This window comes from Chelonia mydas, chromosome 14, assembly GCF_015237465.2.
Source record: "Chelonia mydas isolate rCheMyd1 chromosome 14, rCheMyd1.pri.v2, whole genome shotgun sequence".
In the NCBI taxonomy this organism is placed as follows: Eukaryota; Metazoa; Chordata; order Testudines; family Cheloniidae; genus Chelonia; species Chelonia mydas.
In genome coordinates, this window is record NC_051254.2 from 19960106 (window position 1) to 19979622 (window position 19517).

Genomic DNA, 19517 nt, shown 5'->3' on the forward strand with positions numbered 1-19517 from the left:
TTATCTGTGAACTGCTGCCTAGAAAAAGTGGTGTAGTCCCATTAACAAAATCTGTGTGACTGATAATTTAAAGGACACAGTACACCAAGAAGCTCAATGATCTGGAAATATTTTAACCCCTTTTCTATCTATAGAAGTACCTTATAATTCTGCCACTCCACTGCTATTTCATTCAAGAGAAATGCAGTGCCTCAAGAATGAAAGAGTGGTTTGTGTGGCTGTGCATCCCACTGCTGCTAGACCCAGACTTCTCCCCTCAACCATTGGCATTCATTTCTCCTCTTGTCTCAGTTGTTTTTTTCTCAGGCCTGGTTCTTCTCTTGCCATCCTGTTCAAAGTCTTGAATGTATTTCCCTGCTGCTGGCTTCTTTCTCAGTCACTTGCCAAATATCAACTGGGTATCTATCAGAAAGGGTTTACAATCTAAAATCACCACAGGTAGGGACATTACAAACAAGACAAGAAGGTATCTAGAGTGTGGTCTGCTCATTAGAGTTTGAAAGTTTTACAAATGAGGCGGGATTTGAGTACTTCCTTGAAAGTGGAGACAAAGGGAACCCTTCTGCAGAAAGATAGGGCCTATTTCTATTAAGGAAACTTGCCCTGGCCCAAATAAATCCCTAATGTAAACCATGTGAGTTACTCTAATAAGTTACCACAGTAAGTTGCACTGGGACAAACCCCATTTTGCCCCCATAGAAGGCTTGTGTAACCCACACACCTCCTGGGTGTGGTGTTCTGTCCCATCTAGTGGCACCGAGACCACTTAGAGAGATAAAATGAGTCTGCTCTACAGCCTTAGCTAATAGCCAGTTGGCTTTTAGCTCATGCAATAGAGGCTCATACCCTAAGCTCCAGAGTATAGGCACCGACTTCCACTGTTCCCAGTGGGTGCTCAACACCAATGCTTTTGTTTAAATCAAGCTGGTTTTACCACTGCTGCTGCTCCCAGATTATGAATGAGACCCCCACTTTTTTCAGACCACTTCAAGCATTGAATACCAGTTGATATGTGTGGCATAAGGATTTAAGTAGAGTAAAGGCTCCTATTAATGGGGTGGTGATGCCAGGTGTGGGGGAATGGGTAATATGAAAGCAAGGACAGAGATGGGAATGGGCCAAACATAAAAAGGGGTAATGAGGCTTATGCTGGTGGGTGCCAGTGGAGATGAGGGAAGAGATCAGCAGGGGCAGAAGTAGGGAGTGCTCTGAAGGCGATGCTTTACATTTTTTGTATTACTTTTCGGTACCTTTGAAGTGGCTGCTCTTTGTCCTGTGGTTTTTCAACAGGAGGGCAAGTGTGATACTGAAGGAGGGCATGTGTCCTGCTAGGGGAAGGGAACAAACCTGTAGCACTGTAGGGGGCCACACCACACGATGAGGACGAGACCAGTTCATGTGCGGCAAGGCCTCGAATTGTGCCAGGAGTGCGAAAGGGAAGCAATCCGGTGCCGGGTTTTGCTCGCTCTTGACTGCTGGCCCCGTTCGGGAGGAGCCGAGTTTTGTGGGTGGCTCCGGGAGGCAAGGCAGCTCCCCGCCCCTCAGCTGGGAGTCTGGAGAGCTGGGGGAAGGAAACTTCAGAGTGGAGCCGAGTGGCTGAGCGAGGAGCAGCGCGCCGGGATGGGCACGGGGTAGCAACTCTGCCGGCATCTGCGCTTCCTTTCCCAGGGGCAGGCTGTCCGTGCAATCCCCCCCTCTGGCCCCACCATGTAGGGAAGCCTCCTTGCACGCCGCGGATTCCTCCCCTCCACCCCTCCCACTGCATCGCGCCGTGTCTCGCTGGGGTTCGCACCAGAGCGGAGGGGCTGCTGCGAGGGACCATGCTGAGCGCTCCAGCGCCCGGGCTGCTGCCGCTGCTCCTGGCGCTGGCGCTGCTGTGCCGGGGGGCCGCCGGGCAGTACTCCAGCGACCTGTGCAACTGGAAGGGGAGGTAAGGACTGAGCCATCCCCCACCCTCCCCCCCCCCAGCCCGCCAGCCGTTTGGGGGGAGGAGGAGGAGCCCCAGCGGGGCATGTTCCGAGCCCCAGCGGGGCATGTCCCGAGCTCCGAGGGAAGGAGACAGTCAGCGCTGCGTGTTTCCCCCGGATTTGGATTAAATTCTTAAAGCGCTTTCGTTAAGTTTCTCCGTTCCGGGGGCAGCTCAGTGTCCAGCCGAGCCATGCAATGTGCGGCTCTTCTTTAACATTCCGCAACCCGGGGGAGGGAGCGGAGGCTCTTTGCGGGATGTCTGCCCCGCTTTTTAAATCTGGTTGGAATCGTCACAAGTTGGCAGACCCCAGACCATAGCCGATTTAAGCCCCCGGATGGGATCTGTTCCATCTGTGGCAGGATTTCACCCTTTCGCCCTTTCCGCCCCCTGTGGCTGAAGGAGAAATGGGACAACTTGATTTTGAACAGTGTCTTTCCTTTTAAAGATATCCCCCTCGGCTCCCCCTCCAAATAATTTTTCAGTCCTGCTGCGTCGATAGAATGCCTTTGCAGTTGTTTGAGAGCTGCGGGGCCACGGGCTACCTTTTCGGGCTTGAGTCTCCTCTCCTCAGTTTTGCCCCCGTGTCACTTTCTGATTTCAGTGGACCGATTCCTGATTTACACTATTTCTTTGGTGGTTCTCCTCTCGGACCCTCCCCCCCCCCCCCGTCTCTCTACCATTCAAAATCGGTGTTTTTTTGTCAGCAGTTTAATATTGAAACTGAAAGGCACGAAGGTCTTGATCAGATATGGTAAGGTGGATCAATAATGGGGTTTACATGTCCCCAGCGCCTCTCTACATAGGCTTGTGTGAAATTTTAATGAATAGAGGCCCCGATCCTTCTTCCATTGACGTCAATGAGAGTTTTGTCCCTGATAGAGGGCGAAGGAAGAAGTTGGCCCAGATATGTGTGTGTATGTGGAATTTGGATTTGGTTGTAGCAAAAATCTTTCCCTTTTGGTCTGATTTTTGAGGCGGGATATAGAGAAGGGGGTTGATTAACATTCCAGGAGTAACTATCAGCATTACCAAAGACATGTGCCATGGGGAGATGAGGGGGAGGTAGCCTTAGCAGGCATAGGAAGGGTATTTTTACTGATCCACAACAGCTTCCACATCTGTGCAACCTAACACCGAAATAACCTGTTTTGTAACTCATGTCTGGTAACCTCCTACACTTGGCATTAACTTTGTTGTAATGCAGTACACCTGCAAGTCCTTTTTGTGGTGAAAGTTGACTGTGTGTGTGTGTATATATATATATATGTGCACCATACACACACACACAGAGGTAATTAAGGAATTGTCTGGCTCAGGTATTTTATTTTAATTGTTGGTTCCTTGTTTATTTTTCATGTTTATTTCAAAGCACCTTGATAGTTTGTAATAGGGTAAAGATTTTAGGCCCAATTCTCCACTTACTTTGGTGGAAATGAGGAATAACTCTGCTAAAGTCAATGGAGTTACACTGGTGTAAGTAAGAGGAGAATCAGGCTCTTTGTGTATTCCCATTAACAGTTGACCTAGCTTCATTCCGATTTCACCCTTATTGAACTCACTGCTTTACCACACTGATATATAAAGCTATTGGGCCAGATTCTGCTCTTAATTATACTGGTGGAGTAACTTCAATGCAGTAGCTCTGGATTACACCAGAGTCATTTAGGGCAAATTCTAGGCCATTGTTCTTTGGCTGCCATTACTATTCTAATCACCCTAGTTGTGAAACTTCTTTGAATGCTCAAAGTGTTTGGCTCCTAAACTTTAATCTTTTGTAATAACTTTAGTGTGTCTTCATGGTTTTGCAACCTCTTCTACTGTTTATAATCTAAAAACTCTTATTTATATTCACAGTCAAAATTGTTGCTAAATGAAGTACTCATGTAGCATATATTTGGTTTTCTGTTTGGCTAAACCTGTTTTTAATGGGGTACCAATGTAATACAGTTAATGTAATAAATTCATGCGTTTAATCTCAATTGATTAAAATAAGAGTTTAGTTTAACTTGGAATGGAAGGATGTTTTGGAGAGAGTTCAAAGCAATAAAGTCTGAAAGATGCATACAGTTGGCAACTATTTATGAACTTCTAATGACTCTTGGCAATTGGTAAAATGTTGAACTATAAATCCAGTTTGGGGGTGGGGGGTGTTTGCAATGTACAACTGATATGGGACAAAGCCTACAGTTCCTTGTCAATTTCAGTAGCAAATTCCTAACAATCTGGCTTTTCATACAGAGCTCTGTGGTCCTATAGTTTGGGGGCAGAGGATTTCAACTTTGCATAAACAAGGCCTAGAGCATGGATGGCACTGTCATGTACACACACAGAAAAGTCCAATTTTTCTTTTCTTTTTTTTTTTTAGGGCTTTTGCCCTCCTCCTCCTATCTGAGCTGGTGACCCTCCCACTGACCAGGCAGGGCTGGACATGGCTCTGTCCTGAGCCACTCAGTTTTTTGACTGCCAGCCAAAGGGGATAGTTGAGAGAAATGTGAGTCATTCTTTGCTACAGAGAATTTGGAGCTGAATTGGTGACCCAGGCTTGGAATTTCCCATTGTCACCGGTCAGCCCCATTTTTGCTTATTAAGGAAATGACACATCCTTGGTGATCCTTTCAGTTGCACAAGAGCATAAGGGCTGACTTCTTAAAAATAGGTGGAACTGCCCATATTGAGCAGCATATGTGTCACTACTATATCCAGAATGCAAATGAATTTGAAGCTCAGGGTGAGACAAAGGCAATTGCATGTAGATTTAAGCTGACCTCTAGACTTTCTGAAAAGAGGTAGTGACCCTAGGACTGATACCCTTCAATTATCATCTAATTGTCACTTTATGGGTACTATTTGTGTGTCATCCACTCTATCCATAAATATGTTTTTGCTTCTTGAGAATAAATAGATACTGTAACTAACTTTTTTTAGACAGGGCAATCAAATCTTATGCTTAAAGGCACAAGCTGTTTGCTCCCTGGGGTCAGGAAGGAATTCTTTGTTTAAAGTATAGCATTTTGCAATCAATTAGTTGTCTTTATAGCTGTCTGTCTACGTTAGCTATTTATAAGGTGCCTATCATCTTGGTGTCTAAATGCCATTGGAGCTTCAGTCTTCTTCTTACAGTCTAGTTCCAGGATATTGCCAGATGTAGGTAAGCAGAACTGATAAGTCAGGGCATTTTTGCAGTTGGTGAGATTATACACTTAACGTTTTGGACACCCATTTTCCATTAATGAAAATTGCCTGGTCCATATATCTTAGGCATCTTTGAAAATATCAGCTATGATTTCTTTCAGTGTCTCAGATTTCCCAGGAAACGTTTGCCATAATGTACAATCTGATTACTTACACTGCAGTTGTCTTTAGCAAGATCTTGCACTGTCTTAAAAGGCCTAATGGAGACCCCCAAGCCCCTGAGGAAATTAGAAACCACACCATGGTGTGGTCCAATCAGAATTCATAATTATTTTGTTTATTCTAAAGATGTCCCATTTTCTTTGAGTGAAAAGTGCTGCTTTGACCCCACTGAAACCTAACCAGTGTAGCCTTTAACTCAGACTGTGGGCTTGTCTACATGAACAGTTCGTTTGTGACAAGCTGGGTGTAAATCTACCCCACACTAACCTGCTGTGCTCTAAGTGTCTGCATGAAGCCTGCAGCCGCACACTAACAGTTCCCTAGCGTGCTTTGATCTACTCCCATTTCAAAGCAGGGTATTTCAAAGTGCACTAGGGAACAATTAGTGTGCTGCAGCATGCTTTGCAGAGACAACGTATGGCAGGCTTGTGTGAGGTCGATTTTTACACCTTGGCTTGCCACTAAATAAATGTTTGTTTAGACACACCCTAGGAGTAAAGACATCTCAGGCCTCTTCCCAGTTCTTCCATGGACTGGCTTTGTGACCTTGGGCAATTCACATTGCCTCTCTGGGCATCTGTTTACCCATCTGTAAAATGGGGACATTGCTTTCTCCCATTTTTAAAAGTGCTTTGAGAGCTACCGATGAAGATCGCTGCATAAGAGCTAAGTGCTCCTATTACGGCCATCTTTCCCATTGCTATGGTGGACACATTCTCATCTTACAAACATCGCCTGTTGCATTATCATATATAATAATTGGTTTCACAAATGGCAGTAATGGATCTTCCAAGACATGCAGTTCTGTGGCCCTTTGAGACTTCAGGAAGGCTAACCATCAGGCAGACAAGTGCAGTGGCTCAACATATGTCTCTTGGGATCTGTAGGAGGAAATATTGTTTGTTAGAACCTATTCCTAGAACAAACAGTACAACTTGTGGGAGGGGCGGGGAGATGCTTCATTCATCAACACAGCCATAAAACAACTGACCTCTTGCTATGTCATATATTTAAAAAATAAAAACCTCAAGTTAATTTAAAAATAGCTTTTATGACCTCTGCATTATGTGCATGTAGGACAGTTTATTACTGGGTACTGAGAAGTAAAAATGAAATTGAACAAACTTCCAATATGGTGATAGATGGCAGTATTATAAAAGTTCCATTTCATTTGGACTAGGTCTTTAATATTCTGCAGGTTTACCTCAAGTTTTGAAATCTGCTCAATTTGAGTCCTCCGTTATAATAGAGCTTGATGTATACAGCAGATACCTGTACATAAGAACGGCCATACTGGGTCAGACCAATGGTCCATCTAGCCCAGCATCCTGTCTTCCGACAGTGGCCAGTGCCAGGTGCTTTAGGGCAGACAGCCCTATTCCCTGTACTCACTGTATCTGTCTAACAGCATCATTTTGTTGCCTGTGGGATATAATTGGCTTCATGTAAGAATTTTGGAATCCATCTTCTTTCATTTGAACAACAGCATGAATGTGTATATATTTTTTGCCATGCAAAAATTCATTGTCTCAATATTGGGATCACCAGCAGCAGCATTTTTATTGTGTTTGAGCTCCCTATTCTGCCCCTCACCTTTCCCCATATGTTTTAACAGTATCCTTCTTGGGTGAAATTTACCCCTGTACAGAGGACCAGCACAAGTCCTATGCATCACCTTAGTCTTAGTTTGAGGGTTTATTTGAGATCTCTGTGATGCATAAGTCTTCTGCCCAGGGGTGAATTTCACTCCTACCCCCCAAGCATTACTTTGGGACACTTTATTCACTGACTGCAAAGAAATAAAAGACCAACTTCTTCATTTCTGGTTTTGGCTGAGTGTCACGCACAAAACCAGTATTGAAAAATTGATTTTTGTGGACAAGATGTAAACAGGCAGTCAATATGAGATATCCCATTGAAACTTCTCTTTCTTGAATATGTCAAGTACTACCGTGTGTCTGAGGGCAAGAGAATAAAGGTCAGGGACTGGTCGCTCTCCCCCATCCTTTGTGCTCTTGATGTGGCTTTCAAGATTGTTCAAAAGCACATGTTTGCAGACAGTATTATTAAAATTGAGTTTTTCTGAGCTTCCTCATGTAACCTCTATCAAGTGGGTTACACTGACACTAACAATAATGAGTCACATCAACAGTAAATGCAAACCATATGTTGGTTTGTTTTTTTTCTTTTTTACACATGGCTTCTCGTAACTTGTCTAAATGCTGACTGAGTTTAAATCCAGCACCATTTGTTCTGTACCTAAATATGCTGAAGAAGTGGGGAAGAGGGAGATGTGTGTTGGAGATATGTGTTGAGAGATCAGAATATCATGTTCATGATTTATGCCATGTTAAAATGGGTTCTGTGTCTGACTCTGCTACAGACTTCCAGTGTGATCTTGGACAAGTCTTTGTGCCTCAGTTTACACATCTATAAAATGAAGATGTTGTGAGACTTAATTACTTAATATTTGTAAAGTACTCTTGAGATTCTCTCATGGAATGTGCTGCAGAAATTGACTGTTTTTAAGGCTTCCAAGGAGGGGAAACTACAGGGAAGCTGAAGCTCTTAAACTTTATTTTTCAATACCAGATTTCCACTATAACATTTCATGATCTTCCATCTTCAGAATCATTCGCTGTATTTTTCTGCCCACACAGTACTGCCTTAGAATAAACATTATTAAACACAGGTGTGGGTTTTTGTTCTTAAACCTCATTGCCAAACTTTTAATTATTTCTGTTAGGGGAGAGCCTCAGCTGAGATCAGGGGCCCACTGTGCTTATAGGCTATTTAGCACAGAGAGAGAAGCAGTTTCTGAGCATGGGAGGGGAAACACCGACATAGAGTCGAAGTGACTTGTCTATATCTGCATGGCAAGTTAGTGGCAGGGCTGGGCCTAGAACCCACATTTTCTGATTACAAGTCCAGTGTTTTACCCACTAGACCACACTTCCTTCGTAACCATTTTGAATGCTGAAAAATTTGGAGATGTACTGCATATTGTGGGCCATATCTTGCAAACCCTTTAGTTAGTCACATGTGTACAGGTTTTCAGGATTGTTCACTAAATCCAGTAATACAAAGTGACTATACATTAGTAACATAGGGTAGATATCTTTTAGGGCTGTCCCTAGTTTAGGCCTCATTCAGGCAGTGGAGGCTCCTCAGATCAGGCAGTTTAGGCTTTGCCTAGTCACAAGCAAGTGAGATACAGGTCTGTTCTTTACCTTTCACTGGAAATTAACTCTAGGTTCTCCTTGTAGTGTCACTTTTGCCTACCCTCTTTCCGATGTCACTAGATTCTGCTGCAGTTCTTCTTGTGGGGTGTTTTGCATAGGCAATGGAAAAAGTTAAGGTTTAATTCTGAATTCATTTTGAATTGTGGTTTAACTTCTTATGGATTTGTCTGGAGCTGTTTTAAAGCCCATCCCAAAATATCAACACATTTCACGGTCTTAATCTTGCAAGACGATCTCTGTCAACCACCACAATGGATCTGGCCCCTAGTGCTTAGTAGTGCTGTAAAGAGTTTTGCTGACTTGCCTGTTTTCTGAGATTATGAACAATGTTTAAATAGTTCTGCTACTCATCTAATTTCCCTATTCTCTCTATCCCTAGTGGCTTAACTCATGAGTCTCATAAGAAGGATGTTGAACAGGTCTACCTCCGCTGTTCTGAAGGATCAATAAAATGGATGTATCCCACAGGAGCACTCATAGTCAATCTGCGACCCAATACATTATCTGCCTCTTACAAACACTTGACTGTTTGCATAAAGCCTTTCAAGGACTCCGCAGGAGCAAATATTTATTTGGAAAAAACTGGAGAACTGAAACTGTTGGTCCGAGATGGAGATCACAGCCCCAATAAAGTGTATTGCTTTGGCTATGATCAGGGGGGCTTGTTTATTGAGGCCACCCCTCAACAGGACATTAGCCGGAAAATTACAGGATTCCAATATGAATTGATAAACAAGGGGACGGCATCTGATTTGCACACAGTTTCTGGTGAGTTTTGAGCAGTTGGCTGCATTTTCATATACTATATTGGATATCTAACAGATGGTAAAGTTAATAAATGGGAACACATCAAGGTCTGAATTTCATCCACTTTTAGGTCATGCTAATAAATTCTTCTTTATGTAGAAGAATAGTTTTGTGTGAAAACTAGTAACGTGGACTGAATTCCAAAGAACTGACCCAGAACAGCACAGAGTCACTGATTCTCCCCTCACATACCGTCTACACTATGGGTGCTGCAGTGGGATAGCTGTGGTGCTGCCACTGTAGCTGTAGTGTAGATGCTTCCTACAATGACGGAAGGGGTTTTTCCATCCCTGTAGTTAGCCCATCTATCTGACAGGCAGTGGTAGCTGGGTTGATAGAAGAATTCTGACCTAGCCACCTCTAAACCAGGGAGGGGGGTTAGGTCAGTTTAACTATGGTGCTTGGGGTATGTGAATTTTTCACACCCTAAGTGACATAACAAGGTTGCTCTAAATTTTAAATGTAGCCCAGGCCATAGTGGTAAACAAACTCGGTGAAGTTACACCCATTTAAAGCCAGTGTGAGTCAGAATCAGGCTCCAGAATTCCTGCTTAACACTATTTCCCATTTTTATTGTTTTAAAAGACCCCCAGAGCTGTGTGTTTTCAATAGTAAACATTTTAACAAGGAGCAATGCCTCCTTTTTGTGTTTTCTCTCTGCAGATACTCCTGCTCTGCTGACCTAATTACTCTTTACAGAGACAGAAAGTGGATGAGGTAATATCTTTTATTGGACCGACTTCTGTTGGTGAAAGAGACAAATTTTCAAGCTTACACAGAGCACTTGAAGCTTGTCTCGTTCACCGACAGAAGTTGGTCTACTCAATAAAAGATATTACCTCACCCATCTTGTCTCTTTAATATCCTAGGATCAACTGGGCTACAACAACAGTACAAACAACTAATTACTCTTTGTTTTAACAAGGGGAGTGGTACTCCTTCCTCAGCTGGAGCTGTACCTATTGTCTTTGTATTTGCAGGGAGTCAATCAGAGTGAGATGGTGGGGCACTTTAACACCTTTATAATGCTGTTACAGCATAGAACTAGGAATCAGTCCTGTAATTCTTGTCCACTGAGAGTACCCATTGCAGCTCCCTGTCCTTCTAAAACCTAGGAGATGAGATTTGCAGTGTACCCTGGTGGACAGCAGATATAGGTTATTTTGTACCAAATGAGGGAGTAAGTTCCAAAGTTAAGACCCCTGCCGGTAGTCCCCTCTCTTTTAAACTGATCTCTACTGTGGCAGTATCACAGGAACAAAGTGGTGTCTCCTAAGTAGTCAGGTTTCAAGTCATTTAGGACTTTACAAGTTAAAACTCGCATCTTAAACTTACTCAACCCTGAGAGCAATAGGCAGTCTGTACAGATTCTGAGGCACTGGTGACATGTGCTCCCAGTGAAGGACACCACTTAACAAGTGGTGGCATAGCTGATGATCTTCCATTTTTTTATTCTCCATATTTCTTAGATTGCATATATAATTTATTTCTGCAGTCATTTCATGCCAAATAAATTTAAAAAAACCAAAACCCCTCCAAGAAAAGACTTCTACTTTCCTTTTGTGTGTAAATACTTTCTATACTGTCAAGTAATTCTAGTATTTGTATGTCAATTCACATACTGCATTTCTGAATACAGCTGTTAGTTTATGACTGTATTCATGATGTAGTGAATTGTTAGCTTAGTGATATAGTAAGCTTATAACTCATGCAACACCCATAATAACTGATAGGTGGCGCATTTGCCATTAAAACCAAAAAGTTAACGCAATTTTATTAATGATGCTTTTATTTCATTATGCTACTTGTGCAATTTTATAGCTGGATGTCTAGGATTCATTGTGTCTACAGAGAATTATCTAGTGAGCCTTGATTGCTAAAAGTGATACAAATGGAGTCACTTAAATATACACAGAGGAGCTGTTTCCATTAAGATCACTTCTGCAAAGACTGATATACTGAAAACAGCATATGTTAACTGCACAGTAAAATCCCCCTGTGGAAAACATTAACTCTAAATACTCTTTAAATCTGGTGTTTGAAAACTACTGAATCTGAGAATTTTTCTGTCTTTCTTGGGGGTGTGGGAAATATAATCAAAATTCTAACAAACCATTCCATACATTTTATGCTTTTAAGAGCTTTTTTTTTTTTTTTAAGCTAATTTGTCATGTAGGCAAAGTTAGAACATGAAAAATAATTGCCCTGTTCCTGCCGTTTACAGTTCACTAGCAGACTGATGAATCTGTGTGAAGTTGGGCTTCCTGTGAGCGTAGCAGTTAACCCAAATATCGTAAACTGCAGAATCAGGACCAAATATACTAAATGCATAAACTTATACATTTTTGGAGAATTAGCTATGCTAGTGCTATTAGTTGCTAATAAAAATATATTGTTTGTTAAAATCTTGGAGATGTTTTGGAATTCGGAGTTGATCTTATCTTGAGCTTTCCAGAAGCCAAACTGGTGACTGTATGTGATCATATTCTTTTCCTTTGATAAGGATATTAACAGTCACTTTTTCTAAGACTACTGCATCTTTAATTGTTATAGCCACTGTTCTGGAAAACAGCACTGGAATTCAACCAATCTGATACATATGTGTTTTAGGCCATGTCTACACTTACAAGCTTACAGTGGAACAGCTGTACGATCGCCCGTGTAGTTGTGTTATTCTGATGGAAGAGAGCTCTTCCATCAACTTAATAAAACCAGCTCAGCAAATGGCAGTAGCTATGTCGGCGGGAGAGCTTCTCCTGCCGACATAGCGCTGTGCACACGAGCACTTATGCTGGTAAAAGTAATGTCGCTTGGGGAGGGGGGATGTTTTTCACACTCCTGAGTGACAAAAGTTTTACTGACATAAGTGCTAGTGTAGACATGGCCTATGTGCATACATGCATCAAATGGGCCATCAGGTGTCTGTGTGATTTGGAAGAACTTTTTTCCCTTGGTGCTAATCCCACGACAAAGTCTTCAGATAAAACTCAAGGGATCTTCAAGGTGTATTTTAAATTATTGTTGTCTGGTTTTGGAACCCCCTAGACTCTGGAGGCATCCTACTCATATGTGTTCACCCTGTTTGGTTCCTGCCAACAGTCAAACGAACCTGATTTAAATTCTGTGAATACCTATATGTCTGGTGGAGCTGCCAAATAAGTAGCTGCCTACACCTCTAATAGATCAATATATCTTGGGCATCTTGACAGATCCTGGACCAGCCATTCTTCTGTAGCTGATTTCTATAAAATCATTGATTGAATGCTTGCTCACTTGATTGGTTATTAGGTTTCTGTTTGTCTGGAAGATAAATTTGCAATCAGTTGATTTCTCAACCACTGTTTCTTCAACAGAGAAAAAAGGCCCAACCAGAGCAAACCTTTACCTTCCTTGAATTGAAAGCCTGATCTGAGGGGCCTGTTTTTAGCTGAAGGGACTGTTTGTTACTTTGACACATGCTTGGATTCTGATTGTGTGACTGTTGCAAATGGAAAAGTGAATCTGATCTTCTGCTAGTCACAGTCTGGTAGAGTTCAACATAGTTGGAAAGCATCTACTTGAAGAGATGCCTGTGACTAGAGGTGCTGTTGCAGATCAAGGCTGAGATGCACTGGCAAAACTGCACAGGGAAGCTTTCCCTTTTCCTGGATCCAGCCAGTGCACTTTCAGGTGCTCTAAACTAAGCAATGTATTTTGAAAGATTAAGAACAATAACAAAATAAAACAAAAAAAGACTTAAATGACAAATACCCAGGTGCAGTTATCCTGCTCCTTCCATTCCTCAAGCTAGAATATTTAATGAAATCAGGTAGTCTAAAATTTCTGTGCACTGTTTCCCTACATAGTGTTGTTGTTTACTGGTGATGTTATTGTACTCTGCCCTTGAATTTATTCTCTCTTCCTAACCTGGCATCCCAGCACTGATTAAAGAGCACAAGTCATCTGTTTAATATTTTAGTGACCTATTGTGCCCCCAGAATCCTGACATTGCAGGGTGCATCAATAAATCAGCAGTGATTGGCAGGGTGCCAGTGATTTAATTAGAAGATCCAGAGTTTTATTAGTTTACTGTCATTCTTTCTCATTTAATTGGAATTTAGCAAATAATACAGTGAAAAATGTAGATTCTGAACAGTCTTCTTAATGTGCTTAGAGCAGTCAAAAAACACTGTGCTTGAAGATTTCCTAAGTCTCTGAGTTCAGCCCTTTCCTTGGCTGTAAATCTGCGATAGCTTCATTGATCATATTTTCTAAGGCTGCTCTGGAGAGCTGTAGAGAGTCCATGTTGTACAGAGACATGTTGTAATCCAGATTACAGTAATTCAATACTGGATGATTTATAGCATGGTGTTTATTGTTTTAGTGATTTTTATCATGTGACCACTTGTAAAAATACCGTAGTGCTTTTAACTAATGGGGAAAAAAGTAGCAGACAAGAGGCCAAATGCATCCATGGTGTAAATCCACCTGACTTGAGTGCATTTATGACGGGGATGAATTTGGGCCCACATTTCTAGTGAGGAAAACAGGTTTCCAAGATTGGCCACCCCAAGTTTCTAATTTAGCATTGAATAAAAGTGTGGCCTATATTATGAAACAATGCATCCCACAAGCATCTGTCATATGTGGACGCAGTCTACATAAACTACAGGTCGCACAGTGCTATGTTCCAGTTTGCGTTGAGAGGCCATAGTTAGATCAGGCTGGACGGATCATTACACACTGGGACCTGTAGGCTCTGCAGGTTGTACCTAATATTAAAGAGGAGGCTAGCTACAACAAGTGGGTCCGTCTGATGCAAATTAGCTATGCCCAAGAAGGGTTACATTGGCCTTTATGACAGGTTTCAGAGTAGCAGCCGTGTTAGTCTGTATCTGCAAAAAGAAAAGGAGTACTTGTGGCACCTTAGAGACCATAAGCTTTCGTGAGCTACAGCTCCGATGGAGTGAGCTGTAGCTCACGAAAGCTTATGCTCAAATAAATTTGTTCGTCTCTAAGGTGCCACAAGTACTCCTTTTCTTTTTATTGGCCTTTATGTAATTTGTTAAAGTTTGGCGACCTTCATTTCATACATTCTCCTCTAGATACATAAAGTAGTAGCTGAGTGTATTGCTGATTCTCCTAGTCTAAAGGGGCAGATGTATTATGCATTTTTGCTCACTAGCAGTTGGCAATGAAGCAGCATTGCTGCCTTGAGCCCTTAGATACACAGTTTGGACTCTGAATTTTCATCCATTTTAGACTGGGATCATTGAGTCTGATCCAAAGCTCAGTTAAGTCAATAGGAGTCCTTCCATTAACTTTAATGGACTTTGGATCAGGTCCTGTGTTCTTAGAAGGTTGTTTGCTCACCTGCAGAGTTGATGCACTGTGAAATTCTGACCAATGGCCTTAGAGAAGCAGGAGAAATCTTATTTGTTTGGGTTGTTAAATGGGATTCTTTTAATATTTACACTTATCCCGATAAATACTAGAATTACTTGACGGTATAGAAAGTATTTACACACAAAAGTAGAAGTCTTTTCTTGGAGGTGTTTTGTTTTTTTTTTAATTGAGTTGGCACCTGTGTCGATAGCCCTACAATAGATACCTTGACTACATTAGAAAGGATTTTCCAGTATAGCTATACTGACAAAGCTTCCTAATGGAGACACAGCCTATACCAGCAAAAGGATTTCTGTGAGTCTTATAACTACCTCTGCATTAGGGCTTTTGCTGGCACAATGGTGTCAGTTAGGCATAGGACGTTTCCCCCCCCACACGCACTTCTAACTGACATTGCTATGCTTGCCAATGTTTTTAGACCAAAACTAAATTTTCTACCATAACAACATAATACATTCAGTTTGTAAAAGCATGGAGGTGTATTTAGGACATTTTACTCCTCAGGACTCTGATTTTTAGTAAATAAGCCAAAGTAAGAAATTACAGTGATAAAATGTATAGAACTTTCTTATCCTGAATCTTTTTTTGGGTTTGGGGTGGGATGGGGTGGGGGAGAATTGAGGTAATTTCAGCTGGAAAAAGGTTGCTATTACAGCTGTCGAGTAAGGACCAGGTTTGGATTCACTTATTCATGTTGAGAAGCACCTCACTTAAGCTATTGGTATCTAGCCCAATGTCAGCTGTGTAGTCAAACTTGAATAAGGAAGTGTTTACTACTTCACATAACACAAGAACCAGGAGGGGTTACCCAATAAAATTAGTGGGCAGCAGGTTTAAACCAAACAAAAGGAAGTACTTCTTCACACAACACACAGTCAGCCTGTGAAACACATTGCCATAGGATGTTGTGATGGCCAGAAATATAACTGGGTTGAAAAAAGAATTAGTTAAGTTCATGGAGGATCGCTCCGTCAGTGGCTATTAGCCAAAATAGACAGGGACGCAACCCCATGCTCTGTGTTTCCTAAGCCTCTGGCTGCCAGATGCCGGGACTGGAAAACAGGGGATGGGTCACTTGATAATTGCCCTGTTCTGTTCATTCTTTCTGAAGCATCTGGCATTGGCCACTGTTGGAAGACAGGATACTTGGCTAAATGGATGATTGGTTTGATCCAGTATGATCACTGCTTGTTTGTATGTTATGTTCTTGTAACTTGATTGCTGGAGTTCACTGAAAATATTCATGTGACTGTGAGTTGTTCTGTGCTAGCAAAGTCAAACTTTAACAGAAATGTTCTTTATCTTGATGACATCTATCCATTATAATTCAGGTTCTGCTACCCATTTTACGAGTTTCCTTTATTAATGCCCAGTAACTAGCTGAGACTGTTTATAGCTAACTGAGGTGCAACACTCAAATGTTTAAAAAAAAAAAATTGGATAAATCCAGTTTTCTAATTGAGAACAATATCCAGCTACTTCCTGTAAGCTGTTAATTCACTGGCTCGGGCTGGTAGAAAGTGTTGGTACAATGCAAATATTTAGAAGCTTTCTTAACTCCCAATCAGCTATTTCCTGTGCCTCTCTTGAGCACTATAAGGGGTACAACAAGCACTAGAAGTGGGTCACCCTTCCACCCCAGCATTATGAAAATGCTAATAGCCTTCAGTTACTGCAGTGCCCTAGGGCACGTCTTCATTGGCCAACTCCATGGGGGGCATAGCTCCCAGCACTGGTGCACTGTCTATACTGGCAGGTTACAGCGCTGTAACTTGCAGTGCTCAAGGGGGTGTTTTTTCACACCCCTGAGCAAGAAAGTTGCGGCACTGTAAAGTGCCAGTGTAGACAAGCCCCTACTCTGGTCTAAATTTGGGAGCAATTGCGCTTTCTGCCTCTTGGACTAGTGGTGTTGCTGATTCTCATTGTCTAAAAGGGCAGGTGCATTTTGCATTGTTCACTGCCTAGCAGTTGCTCTGCTGGGCATTAATCCTGCAAACACTTAGGGATGTGAGTAACTTTAGGCTGGATTTCTCATGTGCATAAGAATTTGTGGGATCAGAGTATTGGTGTTGGATTACTTTCCCATCCACCGTGTGTGTGCTTATTGGCTATACTGGCAAAGAGGTGGTGGAAATGAGCACGGCCTCCTAGAGCATTTTAACTAAAAGCTCAGTGATCTGTGCGTTTTACAGGACCTGCCTTCTGAATCAGTGTCATGGGTGAGAACCATTGGTGAGGAGGATTATGAGAACTGCTCCTTAATTTCCAGTAGGGCTGTCGATCAGTCGCAGTTAACTCACGATTAACTCAAAAAAATTAATTGTGATTAATTGCACTGTTAAACAGTAGAATACCAATTGAAATTTATTAAATAGTTTTGGATGTTTTTCTATATTTTCAAATATATTGATTTCTATTATAACACAGAATACAAAGTGTACAGTGCTCACTTTATATTATTATTTTTTATTACAAATATTTTCACTGTAAAAATGATGAAAAAAATAGCATTTTTCAATTCACCTCATACAAGTACTATAGTGCAATCACTTTATGTGAAAGTGTAATTTACAAATGTAGATTTTTGTTGTTGTTATATAACTGCACTCAGAAACAAAACAATGTAAAACTTTAGCGTCTACAGGTCCACTCAGTCCTACTTCTTGTTCAACCAATCGCTAAGACAAACAAGTTTGTTTACGTTTATGGGACATAACGCTGCCTGCTTCTTATTTACAACGTCACCTGAAAGTGAGAACAGGTGTTCGCATGGCACTTTTGTAGCTGGCGTTGCAAGGTATTTACCTGCCAGATATGCTAAACATGCGTATGACCCCTTCATGCTTCGGCCACCATTCCAGAAGACATGCTTCCATGTTGATGATGCTCGTTAAAAAAATAGTGCGTTAATTAAATTTTTGACTGAACTCCTTGGGGGAGAATTGTATATCTTCTGTTCTGTTTTACCCGCATTCTGCCATATATTTCATGTTATAGCAGTCTCGGATGATGACCCAGCACATGTTGTTCATTTTAAGAACACTTTCACAGCAGATTTGACCAAATGCAAAGAAGGTATCAATGTGAGATTTCTAAAAATAGCTACAGCACTCAACTCCAGATTTAAGAATCTGAAGTGCCTTCCAAAATCTGATCGGGATGGGGTTTGGTGCATGCTTTCAGAAGTCTTAAAAGAGCAACACTCCGATGCGGAAACTACAGAACCTGACACACCAAAAAAAAGAAAAAAGAAAATCAACCTTCTGATGGCATTTGACTCGGATGACAAAAATGAACGTACGTCAGTCCGCTCTGCTTTGGAAGGTTGTTGAGCAAAACCCGTCATCAGCATGGATGCATGTCGTCTGGAATGGTGGTTAAAGCATGATGGGACATATGAATCTTTAGCGCATCTGGCACATAAATATCTTGTGATGCCAGCTACAACAGTGCCTTGCAAATGCCTGTTCTCACTTTCAGGTGACACTGTAAACAAGAAGTGGGCAACATTATCTCCTGCAAATTATAACCAAACTTCTTTGTCTGAGCGATTGGCTGAAGTAGGAATGAGTGGACTTGTAGGCTCTAAAGTTTTACATTGTTTTATTTTTGAATGCAGGTTTTTTTTGTACATAATTCTACATTTGTAAGTTCAACTTTCATGATAAAGAGATTGCACTACAGTACTTGTATTAGGTGAATTGAAAAATACTATTTCTTTTGTTTTTTACAGTGCTAATAATTGTAATAAAAAATAATAATATAAAGTGAGCACTGTTCCCTTTGTATTCTGTGTTGTAATTGAAATCAATATATTTGAAAATGTAGAAAACATCCACAAATATTTAAATAAATGGTATTCTATTATTGCTTAAGAGCGCGATTAATCGCAATTCATTTTTTTAATCGCTTGACAGCCCTAATTTCCAGTGAACATCAGATGCTTATGAAGCTACCATAATAGCTTCAATAGAAATATGTTCTGGAATTCAGTATGTTAACAAATCCTTTGGTGGTATTTCCCAGCTCTCTGTGCAGGATTAATTCCAGGGAGGAATCATTCAAATTTCAAAGCATTCACCACTGTAAATCAATCATTTCTTTTCTTTTTATTATTTCTTCTTTCCTAGAATCATCTGTTTGTCAGATTTGTTAATTTTTACTAAATAACCCTCAGAATAGAAGCATTAAAAACAATTCTCTGACTCTTTGGGATTAAGGCCATGTCTACGCTAGCAAGTTTGTAGCAGCACAGCTGCACTGATGCAGTGGCGCCATAAGATCGCTCGTGTAGCCGCTCTATGCCGACATAGCGCTGTGCACGCTACCCCAGTGAAACTTATGTCGTTCAGGGTGGTTCCACCCCCAACAATCTCTGAGCAACATAAGTAGTAGTGTAGACATGGCCTCAGTTTTGCCAAGAAAAAAGAACCACTTGCTGTGGTCCATTTGTGTCCACACAAAGCAGTGGAATATGTTTCATAGCACTTCATCAGCCAGTATTCATTTGTTGATTGCATAATTGGCTTCAAACAAATAAAGCTGCATTTCAAGCCAAACCAAGGCTACACCCAGAAACAATTGCTTGTGAGTGAGCTGCCTCCAGCTGTGAGGCTTTTGAGGCAGATTTTCAGATAAGGGTAATAGGTTATTAAGAAAACAAAATTGTGCTTTCTTCCCTTTGCTCATCCTCTTCGCGGACATGCTCTTAAAGCTATTTTTTGTTACCTGTGCCCAAAAGATGATGAGATCCACCAGCC

At 41.5% G+C, this 19517-nt stretch overlaps 1 protein-coding gene across 1 annotated transcript in view; it reads left to right on the plus strand.

Annotated features, from left to right (window-relative positions):
• Nucleotides 1-1521: 1521 nt before the first annotated feature.
• Nucleotides 1522-19517, plus strand: part of METRNL (meteorin like, glial cell differentiation regulator) — a 34943-nt gene continuing 16947 nt past the window's right edge. The window contains exons 1-2 of the mRNA XM_037914309.2: nucleotides 1522-1930; nucleotides 8945-9333. Of these exons, the coding sequence (XP_037770237.1) occupies nucleotides 1821-1930; nucleotides 8945-9333 (499 nt within the window). The 5' untranslated portion in view covers nucleotides 1522-1820. The remainder of the gene's footprint in view (nucleotides 1931-8944; nucleotides 9334-19517) is intronic.